This window comes from Chaetodon trifascialis, chromosome 2 (genome assembly GCF_039877785.1).
Source record: "Chaetodon trifascialis isolate fChaTrf1 chromosome 2, fChaTrf1.hap1, whole genome shotgun sequence".
Lineage (NCBI taxonomy): Eukaryota > Metazoa > Chordata > Actinopteri > Chaetodontiformes > Chaetodontidae > Chaetodon > Chaetodon trifascialis.
Genome location: NC_092057.1, coordinates 26,616,254 through 26,632,739, shown reverse-complemented (window position 1 = coordinate 26,632,739; position 16,486 = coordinate 26,616,254). Strand labels below are relative to the sequence as shown.

Genomic DNA, 16,486 nt, shown 5'->3' with positions numbered 1-16,486 from the left:
TATTGGAGAGATCATGGATGAACTCACACTCCTCCCCCTCTGTACCACTGTAAGCGATTAGAAAATATGTGGGTGCATACTTCTCCATTCGTGTGTGTCAAATAAACAAGTGGGAGAGGAAGCCACGACCCCGGCCCAAGATCCCTCTCTGCCTGCTGCCACTATGAAAACCACTGTGGGGGCCATTGTACAACAGCAGAGCCACTGAAACAACAGCGCGCCTACAGAGAAACACTAGAATGGTGCACGTGTTGAATAGCCAAGACTGCTCTGAGACTTGAGGCATTGTATGTCTTGTAAGGGCTTTGTTGTTCAAAATGCAACTGTCTTGAAAAGCTCAACTGAATAATGGAATACCATTGAACCTTGGCTGAAAGTTGGACTTAGTCTGTTTTTTAGGAAATTGGGTTTTAGAAGATTTTGTCAGTTGCCATTTCAGGTTTAGGACTTTAACCAACGTATCAACCACAATTGGTTTCTCAATGGTTTCTAAATTACAGAACTGTGGCTTTACTTCCTGTTCCTTAATGTGTGACTTTTGGCCCAATGTTCCCCAAATCTCATTGTAGAGGAGTGAGTTAGCTTCATGTAATGAGGCTGACCTTGTGTCCAAGCTTAATAAAAACACTGCTCCAGATGCTTTACCCTAACTTGCAACCACAATCATACTCCCCACTGCCTGAGCTGCTGTGTCCATTGAAACTTTAATCCTATTTACAGAATAAGGCCCAAGGTCTGGCAATATAGCTACCTAGCTACCTAGCAGCTGTGTGAAACCTTTTCCACAATGCAGCCCCAACTGGGCCAATCCTCTTATATCAACAGCTATACTGAAAGCTTCTAAATGCCTTTAAGGTCTCTGTGTTTCATTCACACAGGCTGACTGTGTCTGTGTTCATTCTCAAATTTCCTTAGCCAATTGAGTAGTTAGGTTACATGATGATGATGATGATGATGAATACCTTTGTGTTTTATACATATACATGTTTCAGCACACTCAATACATGGGAACAGGCATTTCTTTCTGAACTGTAGAACCATCCAGACCCTCACAATAGATTTGAGAGGTCACTGGGTTCAGCCACAGCATTACACCCTCATGAATGGCCTGCACTCAGCTCTGTTTGACATTCATGTTGTAGCATAGCTCATTGCTAATAATGAAAACTAATAAAGACTATATTTTTATGAGATGCATGCTGTTTTACTGAAACATATTGCTGTGTTACACATGTTGAGCTACACACTGACTCTGTGTTCCTTTTTTCACCTTGTTGGCAGATCCTCATTGAGTTCTGTGCCGGAGGGGCTGTGGATGCAGTCATGCTAGGTGAGTCAGCATTTCCGATTTGCATACAGGTTATAATGTCAAAAAGGAAACTGTTCAGAAAACAGCTCTAAAACGAAATGAAGACACCAAAAGGCCTCTGTAGACAACCCACATATTACTCTCTTCATTCATTGACATGCAGCTTAACGCTTATTACCATCCATGATTAGGTTGCATTAGTTTTTCTACAGCCAGGAATGCTAAGCATGTATTTGTGTGACCCTCATTCCCCTGCAGAGCTGGAGAGACCACTGACAGAGCCTCAGATCAGGGTGGTATGTAAGCAGACCTTGCTGGCCCTCGTCTACCTCCATGACAACAACATCATCCACAGAGACCTGAAGGCTGGCAACATCCTCCTCACGCTGGACGGTGACGTCAAGCTGGGTAAGGACAAAGTCAAATCCTGATGTTAACACCAGGAAGTGCTTCATTATTTCCTGACAGAGTAGCTGCAGACTCTGTCTCCTGTAATACCAAGAATCTATCAGATAATGAGCCACAATCCATAGATGCTCACATGAGTGTTGTTGTAGGATGAGTGGAGAAAACTGTCATCTATATAATACAGACGGGGTGTAAGAGGAAGTGAAGTGCTAGGATGAATTGCTTTAAGTATATTCAGTCATGCAATTTTTTTAATTTTCTGGAGGGAAATCATGAATGAGATCACTGTCTGGCAAGGTGGGCTTTGTGGCTTTGGCCAGAGTTTCAGTGTATTAATCTCATGTTTCCTCACAATTTAAGTGCTGGAAATGGCACAGGAATGTACTGTACATTGATACCATCCATTTATAGCCACTTTCACACATGCAGCCCAAATACATTCTTGGGTTCATTTATCTCAGTATGGTGACGCAAGTCTCTAGTGTCTTGTGTCGAGGTATTATGTCGTATCATATAGATCAGAAAAATAACTTTGCCACTTTGAAGTTTGCTGGATTCATTTATTAGCTCTTTTATTGGAAGCAGCTAAGTAGACATGACATTGTAACTTGGTTTTTATCTTTGTAGGCTGGCCATTATTCCTACTAGTAATAATAAATAATAGAATATTTAATGGAAATTGAATTAATTATTAAAATAGATAGTTATCAGAATTGAAACAGCAGAGATAGAGAGATATCCTGTCTTCTTGTGTACCTACTTGTACAGGTCAATCCTCTAACACTTGATCTTATATTTTTTCATAATGCAAGTAGTAGTATTACAATTTGCAATTTATTAAACCAGGATTTAACAAATTCTTTTATTTATTTTTACATTTTTTAGTGCACAGGTTTTCAACACAGTGCACAAAGTTATATATGCTATCACTGGGTTAACATCTGTTTTAAATTTGAAAGAAACTTTAAAACAGGATGATTTTTCAGGCAAGTTCTTGAGTTAAAAGGGGCGTATTTTTTCCTGTAATTTCTTTTTGGATTTATGAATGCTTATCCCCAGTGGGCATTGTAGATTAAACTGTTAATAATGTTGATAAGATGGCCAAATAAGTTGGCCAAACTACATTAACTAACTTCCTGTTTTTCTAAGAATACCAACATCCACCTGCCCGCCCTTTTCATCTCACACAGTATCTTTGCCTCATATCTCTCCATCCAGCCCTGATGACATCATCAGGGTTTTTTCTCAGACTTTGGAAAGCTCTTTCCAGAGCCACCGAAGACATTATATATCTGTTTTCACAGGCTAAATAGATGAATTTCATTGTGAAAAGTTTGCTAAACTTGATGTCTGAAATGGAAGGAATGTGCTTTTCAAAACAGACTCGTGAGGGAAACTCATTTTGACTTATACTGCATACTTGTTCTGTTGCATTATCATTGCAGACATGATAACATATACTATTGACCTTAATGCACAAGCAATTGTTTGGACCTGCTGCTGTTCAGTGTGTACACAAACGTGCATTCACAGCAGATGCACTAATGCAGCATACGTATGGGGTATGAGTCACTGCTGGTGGATGGAACAAGCTCAGTGAAGTAACACACAGCAAGCATTTTGTCCAGTGATAGAACACACACAGAGGTGCTTGTGCATCTGCCTCCCGGGACACTGATGAGCCCTTACTCACAAGAAGTCCAAACAAGGCATTATGTCATCGTGCAAATGTGTGCAAAGTGTATTATAACCACATATGATTTCTTGGACTATAATTTTGTGTTCACGCAACTTCATGCACAGATGAGATTAGCAGTGGTGCAGTTGAATTGTTTGGGTTGTGTGACTACATTAGGAAAATAAATGATGACTGTGGTGTTCCTCTGGCTAATTGCTGGTTTGCCTTGAATCACATGTTTTCCAGCTGACTTTGGTGTGTCTGCCAAAAACACCAAAACACTACAGAGGAGAGACTCTTTCATTGGAACGCCTTACTGGTGAGCGCAATATAAAACAAAAGATGTTTTCATAGTCAACAAATCCCCCTTTTGTCATGCTTTTTGTTGAGGTTTTTTTTGACAGCAAATTGAAAAAAGTACGAATATAGTTAATATCCATAAACTCCACATCTCCTTTCACTGACTTCCCTTGTTTCCTTCCAGGATGGCTCCAGAGGTGGTGATGTGTGAGACGTCCAAGGACCGTCCATACGACTACAAGGCTGATGTCTGGTCCCTTGGGGTCACCTTGATTGAGCTTGCACAGATTGAGCCACCCAATCACGAGATGAACCCCATGAGAGTCCTGCTGAAAATAGCAAAATCCGATCCTCCTACCCTGATGCAACCATCACGCTGGTGAGTCACAGTGTAAATCTTTGTCTGCCTGTCCGCCATGAGGGAGAAGCAGCCTTGAGGTCATTGATTTGAATGACCATCATTAGTTTGCATATCTCTTCTTAGGAAATGTTTTACTTCATGTTTCCATGACACTTTAGACATGCAATGATCAATAAGGTAGAAGAGCAATACATTTTCATCATACAAGACCATATTCAAGTCTTTTTTTTACCCATTTCACTCCACCGTTAAGGTCCCCGGAATTCAGTGATTTCTTAAGGCGATGTCTGGACAAGCATGTGGACAACAGATGGAGTGCAACACAGCTGCTACAGGTACCTTTCTCTTCATTCCCACAGTTTTTTCATTCAAGTTCTGAACCCCCATTTCGCTATCCTATCAGTTGCCCCAGCCCTGTATCTGGCCACTTAAATCAAGTGATAATCCACGTTCCCCATCCCATACCCATGTACCACCTGCCATTCAGAGCGTAAGCAGCACAGTCCTAGACGACATCTGTTTACCTGCTTGGTGTCAGGTACTGAACCGTGTGTCCTGGCAAGACTGACACTCATCCCTTTGTGCTTGAGCTGACGTCAGCAGTACAGGCTTTTCTTTTTCCATAGGATTTAAAGTGCTCTCCAAGTCAGAGCCACTTACTTACGCAGAGGCAATAAGGACACACTCATACACACACAGGGAGTACTGCAGCTGAAGGATCGTTCTGCGCAGACGAAGACTCGATGGGCTTGAAAATACAAAATAGCAGTCTGCCACCAATGAAGGTTTTGATATCGAAGAAGCTGCATATTCTCAGGCCAGCGATAGAATACGTGCAGCAGATTTCTAAGCCAAAGAAGGTGAGGCTGTCGAGAGATGCAGTGTGTCGTCTTATCTTTGTTTCTTATAAGTTAAACAGTTTTCTGATCGATTTGTTTATCATGAAATCACTCAGACAGACTGACGGACTTCGAGAGAGGGACAGAGTAATCAAAGGATGCAGGAAAGAATTGATAAATGTGTGTTTGTTGGATGTACTTGTGTCCCCTTAACTGTGTCTTATATAGTCTGATAGACAGTGAAAAATGAATATTTCAAAATCTATGGGATTAGTTGTCAGTGGGGTGTCCAGTCTTTGCTGCCAAATCTTTTGAAGTTCTTTTATTGCAGAAGATAAATGTTGAGTTTATTGCAACATATATCATGCATTGGATGTTAACTAATAAATGAATGAATGATTTCTAATCATTTTATTATTGTATTTTTGCAGCATTCATTTGTGTCAAGTGTGGCAGACAACAGACCACTGAGGGAGCTAATAGCTGAGGCAAAGGCTGAGGTCACCGAAGAGATTGAAGAGCACAAAGAAGAAGAGGAAGAAGAAGAGACAGAGGCACATCTGGTCTGTAAACAGTTACAAAAAACAGTCAACAATCGGGTTGCTAGAGGAATTTGAGCTGTTGAGGGAAAAATGCTAGCTGTTGGGTATTTTTATTTTGTATAGTTTAGTTTTAATTAAGCAGGGCATGCTGAAGTTTCAAATGTACACTATGCCTGCACCTGTTCTGCCATAAATTAGCTTATGCCTCAGATTTCTGACTTTGTAGAGACTTGACATGGTAAGTACATTAACATAAACTTAATTTTGTGATTTTCATGAGTGCACCCTTATTGTGTTTTGACTTTTGAAGAAACATTCCCAACTCCTAACTAACTTCCTAACTCTTACCTCTATGTCTTCCTCAGGGCCACAAACGCGCCCCTTCTGATGTCAGTGTTGCCAGCTCTGAGGATGAGAAGATCCCCCTCTCTCCCTCCATCTTGGAATCAGTCCCTGAGAAGGTTGAGCCAATTCTGCCCGTGCCCACTCCCACTGAGCTGCCTGTGGCCAACCATTTGGTGAACACTAGCTTTGTGGAGGAGCCTGCCGCCCCTGCAGCTGGGGAACACACAGAGGAAACTTCAAACACACCAGCTGACGATGGAGAGGCAGAACAGAAACCAGAGGAGGAAAAACTCCCAGAACCAGGAGTAGATGTTGCCTCCTCAGATCCAGAGGGTGAACCAGAGGCACCTGCTAAGGAAATGCAGCAGCTGGAGATTGCTGCTGAAGATGAAAAGGAACTGGACACAGCAGAGGTTCCAGCCATTACGCAGGCCAGCACAGAGAGGACAGAGGTCACTGAGGCTCCTCAGGAGGAAAAGATGACTGTTGTGGAGGAATCAACTGCAGCAGCAGAGGAGGAAGAGGACCGGTATAAACATCTAAAGGTGTCATTGACACTACCAGAGAAAGATGAAGTTCCAAAAGAGGAGAATGGAGAGAAACCTGCAGAAAATGAAAAAATAAATGCAGAAGATGAGAAGAAAGTTCCAGACAAAGCTAAGGATGACAAAGAGAGAGATTCAGACTCAGGGAGTGGCTCAGTCGCAGATAACAGCAGCGTAGACCTGAATCTGTCTATCTCCAGCTTTCTGTCCAAAACAAAAGAGCATGGATCTGTTTCTATACAGGTAACTGGCACAGTGCACACACTCCAACATCAGAAGCTGTGCTATAGCCTCGCATAGCTACACATGCATTTATAAACTCTCCTTTCTTGTTTTCCCAGGACACCAGGCGGCAGAAGAAGACGTTGAAAAAGACTCGCAAATTCATTGTGGATGGCGTGGAAGTTAGTGTCACCACATCAAAGATCATCACTGACAATGATACCAAGAACGAGGAGTTGAGATTCCTGAGGTATTCTCCTGCCTTCATTTGAGTACACTCTGGGCATCAGTTTTATGCAGATGTTATGCAAACATATTGCCCAGGAGCTTTAGTGTACAACTTGACTGTGTGGAAGTAATCTTTCTAAGTGCTGAATCTTTGCATGTCAGGACTCATTTAGAGGTCATGTGTGTTCATGTGTGACTTGCTTTAGGCTGAAAAAAGACCTAATTAAAATAATTTATCTGTCTTTCCCCTTTTCCTCCAAATTTGCAGGCGCCAGGAGCTGAGGGAGCTACGTCTCCTGCAGAAGGAGGAGCAGAGGGCTCAACAGCAGCTCAGCAACAAGCTGCAACAGCAAAAAGAACAGATCTACCGGCGCTTTGAACAGGAGACCACAGTGAGTCGCTCAACTCCGAATGTCAAGGCGGGACTAACATTAGTGACATATGAGCTCAAATCCATCCAACAAATCTACACTTGTGTTTTTTTTAATATTCTCCCCCAGACCTTTTAAGTTCTGTCTGCCAGTGACACTTTGGTTTCACTGTAGCCTTTTGTAAGGTGGCCCATTGTGTTGACCTTCTCAGACCTTCTACAACAACACTTTACATCATTGTCTACTTGTGAATCTCCAGTCATGGCAGTAAAATGTGGCTCAGTCAGAACCAGCTGTCACAGTGGCTCCTGAAGTGCAAGCAAATGAATATTTCTGATTAAAAAGCTGTTCCCGAACTTTATTTAAACTATTGCACCCCCTAACCCTAACCCATTGACATATTGCATTCCCTAACTTCTAACCTTAGTGTAACCCTAACCCTTACCTAAACTTAATTTGAACCTAAAACTAAGTCTGAACCCTAAAACGGCCATTTGAAGAACTGAGGAGTGACCTCTTAAGGGCTAAAGCAAAGATAGAAGCACAAGAACACACACCCTGACACACACACACGGCCTTTAAACTAAAAATGACACTGTAACTATCTTTTGTTTTTCTCTTGCTGAGCCGATTGATGGCTTTTCCCTGAAGGGGATGTACTTTTGTGTGGGACAGCTTCAGTTCAGTCCTTTTCACTCATCATTGTGCAACAGAATGTTGTCATCTTGAAGACACATGGATGTGAAAAAAGAAACTCATTCTGTGGTTGTTAAATGAAGGTTTGCTTTGACCTTCTACAAACGTAAGCACGTCCAGATGTAGAAAAAATTTGAAAAGACAGTGACTCATCTCAGTGTGTTACTGACTTTCTCTGCGCAGAGATCCAGATTTTGTGGTTCTAACTTAACTGATGCAGTTTGGTCCTGTTTTACAACCATTACAATCATGTGATGCCTCGTAGGTCTGCCTCATATTCCTGAAAACAGAAAGTTAAGAGTGACACATGCAGCTAATGGACCCACAATTTTGTATGAGTCTGTCATGTTGCTGCTTCTTTAATATTGATTGTTAATATTGATTATATTGTTATTTTAAAATTCGATATTTTTTGTTTTATTATCTCCACAAATGTTGGTTTTGATCCCGTTTGTTTGTCCGTTTGTCAGCAGGATTATAGAAAAACTACTTCCCCGATTTTCATGAAACTTATTGGAAGGGTGAAGCCCAAGTAGAACCCATTAAATTTTGGAGAGGAGTGAATCACAAGGCCAATACATTTTTTTTTTTTTTTACTTGTGTTAACATTGCGAGACAGGGCTTTAGGCCCTGGCAGAATAAATGTCATACATCATGAACTCCAGAAGATGGTAGGAAAGTTTAGTCGTGACAAAACGAAACCAACTGTAGAAATCTGATGACATCACATCACAGTCCACATTAACAGATAGCAGTAATCCTCTGGGGTAGCTCACAGAAAGCGGTTGCTCAGGTTTTATACAGAAAGCAGTCGTTACGCAGCACTCCTTACAGCACACACAGTAACATCACCACAATTGATGTTTTTCTCAAACTAAGGTGTGGCTATTAAAAATGTTTGAACTTTATACTTCATGACAATAAGCAGTAATATTGACCCTGAAGTTCGCACTTGCAGATTTGCATATCTTAGAAGACTACTGGCTCTGGCAGAAATCTGTGCTCTCTGAGTGCTGTACAAGTTTTGTCAGGCTTCAGGAAAAGTTGTGTATAGTTCCTCCTTCACCTGAGATTTTCAAAAATTTAGAAAGAGGATGGTGATTATTTGGCGTCTACCTAATGTCTTCCACATCTAGAGCTTCTTCAAAATGCCTCTAAGCTTTTACACACTGAAAGAACAATTTGTTTTACTGATATGATCTGATCCTCTGTGTCCTCCAGAGTAAGAAGCGTCAGTATGACCAGGAGGTAGAGAACCTGGAGCGGCAGCAGAAGCAGACCATCGAGAAGCTGGAGCAGGAGCACACCAACAGGCTGAGGGATGAGGCCAAACGCATCAAAGCTGAGCAGGACAAAGAACTCTCCAAGTACCAGAACATGCTGAAAAACCGCAAGAAGGAGGTAAGCAAGTGGACCACATCACGTTTCCTTTCCTTTAATTTCCATTCCCTACATGTCGTCCCTAGGGCGAAGATGGGATAGCTTATAAAGTTCCTATTTATAGTAGGTTGTTTTGATACTTAAGCACATGCACACACACACACACACACACACACACACACTCCTCTCTGATCTGTCTTAAAAGTGTTTACATAACCACCGTTTAGCTGCACAGGAGCTAAATCTGTCTGCGCTGCCACTTCTCATTTATTTTCTCACATAGTACTAATCAATCGACAGCTGTTGTCTCATTTTATTTCCATTTATTGCTCATGGCTGCCCTGACACAGGGCAAACAGGAAGTGGGACTTTCTCCAAAGCATGTGACAAATGCTATCATGAAACGTATTAAAGAGGATATTATCCAAGCCCCGCCAGAGGAGGTAATGAGGGTTTGGTTTGCTGTGAATTTTGAACTTTGGCACACACACTACCTTCCTCTCAGCTCTCCTCTACACATATTTCATTGGAACAGACTTCAAACTGTGGGAGGGTAACATGCACAAAGTTGTCCAACACATTGATGCAGTTTTTATAACTTGTTTTCCACATGAGTTTGCAATGCCAGCACCACAGGTTCATGTTGTATGTGTGTGTGCAGTGTTTCATGCAGTGATTCTCAATTTGGGGTGCGGACCCCCTGGGGGTGCACTGACACTGCATGTCAGTGTCATTTTTAGTGGCCTAGAGCCACTGCAGGGGACACGTGGATGACCAAAGGGAAAAACATAGTGAAACTAAGTTGAGTGAAGAAGATCTACGCATGGAAAACAGAAAAGAGTTTGCCAATGCTGTCGTACTGACCTTTATTTCACTAAAATTCAACCTGGATACTTTTTCATGAGTTGCTTCCACTGTTGTTGTTAGTGACTGTAAACATTGATAACTCTTTTCAGCTTGTGCCAAGGGCAGGTCAGAAATGGTTTGAGAATGTAGGAGGGCAGTGTACTGTGATCCGCAGGGAGTGGCCCATGTTAGGATCAGTCTTTTCACTAGTCCTCGTGCACCTTGTGCAACGCTCTCATGTAGGATGTAAGTGAAAGCCCTGAATCTGGCCCCTTTCTTGTGTCTCTTAAAGCATGACTCATTTCTCTTGAGACTGCACACACTGTCTTTTCTATACTTCCATACATACAAAAGGGCCAACACAAAGTCTGAAGTAGTGCCATGCTATCAACAGACCTTTATTTTGTTAACCAAAGATGAATGCTGAAAGGAAAATGCTGTAATTTTTACCTGTTTTTGCCCACAAATATTGTTGTCTACTGGATCAGAACAGTACAAGGAAGTGACCAGTACTTTAAGTTTAGTACTTGGCATTGAAAAAGTTTTATAGGTTGCTCCTTTTGTTCTACCCGCCTCCCCTCCATTTATGACATGGGTGATAAAGGAAAGCTTGAAAACTGTTTACTGTATGCCATTGAGCACTACATCAGCCTGTAAAATGGCAGTTTCCTCTGTTCCATGAGCCAAGTAGGCCGGATTAATGTGACTGACAAGCAGGTGAAACAGTCTTTTCTGCCAGTTGTGTCTGGTTCATCGGCTCAAGTCGTACTAAGTCTGAAGTGAACTTGGCACAAAGCCTGCGGGCCAGCAAACACGCTCAGACACTTATACAGTCAGCTGGTCTCCTAACACCTGTCTTTCTTAACGTATTGCTAAAGGTTTTTGCAAGAGCAGATGATGCTTTCTGTCTGTCATAAACCAGGCTAAGCTGGATCCTTGAATAGTGTGGATGGAGGTTCAGTGATCCTCTGATTGTGCCTTTTTTCTCAGATTCTTTATGTATTGTAGTTTCAGAGATGAACACCTGGACCTGTTTTCCTCAAGCCTTTTATAATCTCTGTCATCCTTCGTCCAGGAGCAAGAGTTTCTCCAGAAGCAGCAGCAGGATCTGGACAGCGCTCTGAAGAAGATTATCCAGCAACACAAACATGAGCTTGCCACTATCGAGAGAGACTGCCTCAACCACAAGCAGCAGCTTCTCCGAGGTAAAAATCTAGTAATCACTAAATAATTCATCATTATATTATACAGATGGTATCATGTATTTCTATAGAACATCTAGAAGTACATTATACATAGTACCGTACAAAATACTATATACTATACAGTATATAAATGCAGTAAGATTAATGTAAATGCCTGTGCTGTAACAATGACTCAACTGGTCTGGTTTAATCCAGTAAAATCCTCCTACTTAATTCTCGTTCCAACAGGTTTAGCTGTTCAAAGACAATGCAGATGCAAAAAAGCTGCACAAATCAGTATCATTAATCATCATTACCAAATTATATTATGAATTAATACCAAATTAATTCACAGTTCTGAGAATATTATGTTACATTAAGAATCACTGTCACCACTATGTATCTACAGTACCCCAGAATGAAAATCCAAACCCTGGCTCTACAGAGAGCCTTTAGCGTGTTTTTGCAACTTTGATCAACCCACTATCTGCTACCTGCTACCAAACAGGCAAAGTTAGTGACCAGCTGTTGAGAATAGTGGAGTGTTGGGCTAAAGACCTCAATACTCTCTAAAGATTTGGTGGAGACCAAAACAGAGCAAAGGACAGTGAATATTATGATGGTATCACAATAAAATGACAGCAGTCCTCTACAGGAAATCTTGTTCATTTCATACCTCTAGCAGGTTTGTGCAAATATTATTTACACATCCTCTTTGTATAGTTTTTATTCTATAGTATGGTTTTTCTTTTTCAGTCACATGTAGATGTGTTCAGTACATAAACATCCCATATGTAGCGACTCAGATCAACAGTAAACAAGCTCCTGTAGGAGGCAACCTGAGTCCTCTCAGACCACATTCCCTCTAACAGCGACTGCAGTGAACAGCAGCCTGTTAGCAGTTAGCACTGCCTGGGACTTAATCCTATGCTTCATGTGCCAGGAGCTGCACAAACAACACTTCTCAGAAATGCTCACTGAACCAAGTCACGAGAGGTTGTAACTGTGCTTTAGGAGCTTGTAAAAGGCTTTCACTGGGAATAGAAATTGTGAGATAGTTCAAAGCTGAAACCTCATTAGTAAAGTTGGTGTTGGTTGACATAAGTATCTCAAGCATTCAGCCATTTGCTGCTAATGAGGTAATTTCAGCCCACAACTGTTGTTGTGTGTCTTCTGCTCCATATTACTTCTCTCCACTGCGTACCGTCTAGTAAAGCAGAATGTTCTTAAAATGAACCATAATGATGAGGAAGATATTCCCCTCTAGAAAGCTTGTGAATGCTTCTTCTGTGTAATCTTCTAGCTTTGTCTTTTGTTCTCTTGTCTGCGAGCAGCACGGGAGGCTGCCATGTGGGAGCTGGAAGAGCGCCATCTACAGGAGAAACACCAGCTGTTCAAACAGCAGCTCAAAGACCAGTACTTCATGCAGAGGCACCAGCTGCTGAAGAGACACGAGAAGGTACAGGCTGGACGAGGCGCTTATTGTAGCTCTTTTACACATTGTAGCTCAGGACACTTGTTCTGTGTCTGTCAAAAATTGGCTTCAAGAAATTTCTTTTAAAACATTTCACAATTGAAAATAAAGTTTGGAAAGGTTGCTCTGGAAGATTCCTTTAATCTCCCCTGTCCGCTGAAATGTGCCCTGTGCAGGAGATGGAGCAGATGCAGCGCTACAATCAGCGTCTGATTGAAGAGATGAAGAACAAGCAGACACAGGAGAGAGCCAGACTGCCCAAGATTCAGCGCAGCGAGGCCAAAACCCGCATGGCCATGTTCAAGAAGAGCCTTCGCATCACCGGAGCTGCCATCACACCTGAGCAGGAGAGGGAGAAAGTCAAACAGGTGACGAGACTATGGAATGCAGTATGCTAGAAATGGAATCAGCCGTTTTCTGTATGTCTCACTGGAAAGCCAAACAAAGCACAGAGAGCGCAAATTTCTTAAAAGAATGTTAACATAGGAAGCCTAATCCTGTCCCTGTTTTCCAGTTTGCAGCCCAGGAAGAGAAGAGACAGAAGAATGAGAGGCTGCATCAACAGCAGAAACATGAAAACCAGATGAGAGACCTGCAGCTGCAGTGTGACGCCAACATCCGAGAGCTTCAGCAGCTGCAGGTAGACATGTTCAAAAACACTAAACTGATTAAAAGCAGTGGAGTCATCCCAGCCTAAGAAAATAACCTGAGCCCAATAACATCTGAAAACCCTCATTTTTTACGCACAACCTCCCTGTGTCTATTTCAGAACGAAAAGTGCCACCTGCTGATTGAACATGAGACCCAGAAGCTGAAGGAGCTAGACGAGGAGCACAGCATGGAGCTGAAGGAGTGGAGGGAGAAGCTACGACCCAGGAAGAAGGTACCATATCTGTTCCACCTGGATGATGGCTCCTTCTAGTGTGGCTCCATGGATGAGGACAGTCGGTCTTTGGTCCACACTGACCCCAGAGGATGAATTCTGTGGCCCTTACGATCCCTTAATTTTTCAACTAGCACCATCATGTGCTAATTAGCAAATGTTAGCATGCTAATGTTAGCATTTAGCTCAAATCACATTTTACAAGGTCCCACTTCAGAGAGCTGCTGTGGCTATAGACTCGTAGGGGGCATGTTAACCGAAAATATTCAGCTTTGGGTAAAACGCCGTACATGTCAGTGTCATTTTAGCCAGCTGTGTGATTTACAATCACAGTGCAGCAGAATCAGAGCTTACCGTAACCAGGCACACACACCAGGCTGTGTTTGTCCAACTCCTTATCAGGTGAAGGGTAATAGACAGTTTTTTTGTTCCACATACTAGTACCAAGTATAAAGGGAACCACATTAAAATACTCAAAACATTCCTTTGTGACAAATGATCGTGTGACATGAACATGTTTTCATGTATGTCCTGCAGGCCCTTGAGGAAGAGTTTGCCAGGAAGCTGCAGGAACAGGAAGTGTTCTTCAAAATGAGCGGAGAGTCGGAGTGCCTTAACCCCTCCACCCAGAGCCGCATCTCCAAGTTCTACCCGATCCCCAGCGTCCACTCCACAGGTTTCTAGGAGAAACCTACGTACATGTGCAGAGACATACACACAGAGCATAAGGACACAAGCACACACATGCACACACATGCACGCACGCACGCACGCACACACACACACACACACACACACACACACACACACACACACACTCTGACAATGAAGACAGAGCCTGTGCTGCCTTGTCCTCATCCTCTAAAAACTGTTGAAGGGTGGAAGAAGCATTTCTGTTTCTGGACTTTGTTCCTCAGTCTGCAGCTCTGCTCTGCAATTCTGCTCATTTCGTCATATTTCCACCCTATTATAGTAACTTGGAAGGAGAATAATGAAGGAGATCTTCAGATTGTGTGTTCTGGTCGTCACCTCAAAACCACTAAAGCGAAGCAGCTCTCTGTCCACCCCTCTTTTTGTCATTGAATTGTTTTTATAAAGAATGCAGTGCCTGTAGAATTTGTTGTTTTTGGCTTTGAAATCCAAGCAGTTTATGATGATTGTTTGCTGCTCAATTGTTCTCTCATTTAGACATTTGCACTAAACGAAGGATAGCATTTTTATACCGCTTAAACATAGTGTTGACGGTTTCATTTGGTTAACTATTAAAGAGCAACCTTATCATTTCTAATTGATCATGAAATAGAATGTATTTCTGATGAAGCAGACAGCACATTTTTAATATCACTCCTGTTGCAGGAATGATGATACAGTATATTTTTATGAAATCACATATCTGTGTTAGAATTTTAGCTTGTGATCCATTAGAGGTTAATATAACCAGTCTAATGCATGATTTCAAAGTAAACTCTAGGAACCTTTTCCAGCAGAAATGATTCTGTCTTTTCTGGTTCTTCTTCAGAATGCCTTCCTGTCTTGAGCACAAGGCTTGAGATTACTATTTAGCAACAAGCAAAGGTGGAAGTGTGTTTGTTGCAGACATTAGAGGAGATGTGGAGGTGGTGTTTACACAGAGACAAAAGGATCACTGTTAATCAGACGCTGAGGAAATCACTGTGGTGACAGGAAGACTGTCAAACAAGCATTTATGTACCTGATTGTTGGTTTGGTTGTTATTTTCTTAGATAACACCACTTCATAAATGTCAAACACAAGTTCTGTATCTATCGGACCATTATTCAGGGATGACTTTAAGATGCAATGGTTCAATGATGTCCAGAAATTCTGGAAATGATGGAACATTTTTGTGAGTGTCATGAAGCCCACTCAGCAAATTCTAACATCAAACAGGTTTCAGTTCCAAACATCAGCTGCAGTTCAGATGATGATGATGCCTCCTTTTTATCTGTGTTGGTTTTCCTCCGATGCCTCCTCATATGGTATGTTGCTACCAGGTGTATCATGAGTAGGCCCGCATGGCTTTTCTCCTTTTTATTGAAATGATTATTGAAATGATAATACTGTGTTCGTTAACATGCTAGCTAATAGCCTTAATACGTCAGAAAAGCTGAAAGGACATACTGTATGCATAATTCGACCGGCGTTAAAGATTTTGGTCAGACTTCAGATTTTATGCCAGCTCGCCAACTAACTGTTGTTTTCTGTTATTGTATGATGCATATTAACCGTCTGAGAATGATTGCATCTCCTTCTCCAAACAAAACCAGAACATGAGCTCTTTGCAGTTTTTTTATTTAGGCTGATGTGTTGATGCAGTTTTAATGACAAACATGTTCAGAAAATGGGCCTGACTGGTTTAGGCCATCTTCACTTCTGATTGGTTCATTTTATCATCTCATTTTCTTTCTGATTGGCTATTGAGAGTTACAGTTAGTCAAAGTATTTAATAACTGAACAGTTATGTACAAAAATGCAATGAAGGAGTGCTGTGCACAAAACTTTCTCAGTAGCTATTTATATGGAAATGTATCTCCCACTCTGCGCTGTCTGTGCTGTAGTTACTTATTGGAGGTTTACAGCATACAAAAATCTGATTACAAATCGATCCTGTCAGTTCTTGTTCTGTTGGTCAGTTAGATTCTACAAAGAAAGAAGCAAGGAAATTGATTCATTTCTGAATGTTGAATAAAAAAATATGATATCATATCAAAATCATAATGCATTTTTTTTAAATAAACGTATAGTTTTTAGACTGCCTGTGTAATGTAGATGTTCATTCTGCTGTAAATAAACATTTTCCTCTGTACGACAGTTGTATTTGTGGCAGTGATTGAAAAATTGTGGAATTCAGTTTAAT

General features: G+C 41.6%; 1 protein-coding gene across 1 annotated transcript in view; it reads left to right on the top strand.

Annotated features, from left to right (window-relative positions):
* LOC139340096 (STE20-like serine/threonine-protein kinase) overlaps window positions 1-16,435 on the top strand; it is a 22,810-nt gene extending 6,375 nt beyond the window's left edge. Inside the window, exons 3-18 of the mRNA XM_070975715.1 lie at window positions 1,282-1,330; window positions 1,568-1,717; window positions 3,642-3,714; window positions 3,880-4,074; window positions 4,310-4,391; window positions 5,327-5,458; window positions 5,803-6,570; window positions 6,669-6,799; window positions 7,046-7,169; window positions 9,066-9,245; window positions 11,146-11,275; window positions 12,589-12,713; window positions 12,905-13,096; window positions 13,243-13,368; window positions 13,498-13,611; window positions 14,149-16,435. Of these exons, the coding sequence (XP_070831816.1) occupies window positions 1,282-1,330; window positions 1,568-1,717; window positions 3,642-3,714; window positions 3,880-4,074; window positions 4,310-4,391; window positions 5,327-5,458; window positions 5,803-6,570; window positions 6,669-6,799; window positions 7,046-7,169; window positions 9,066-9,245; window positions 11,146-11,275; window positions 12,589-12,713; window positions 12,905-13,096; window positions 13,243-13,368; window positions 13,498-13,611; window positions 14,149-14,295 (2,718 nt within the window). The 3' untranslated portion in view covers window positions 14,296-16,435. The remainder of the gene's footprint in view (window positions 1-1,281; window positions 1,331-1,567; window positions 1,718-3,641; window positions 3,715-3,879; window positions 4,075-4,309; window positions 4,392-5,326; window positions 5,459-5,802; window positions 6,571-6,668; window positions 6,800-7,045; window positions 7,170-9,065; window positions 9,246-11,145; window positions 11,276-12,588; window positions 12,714-12,904; window positions 13,097-13,242; window positions 13,369-13,497; window positions 13,612-14,148) is intronic.
* The last annotated feature ends 51 nt before the right edge of the window (window positions 16,436-16,486 follow it).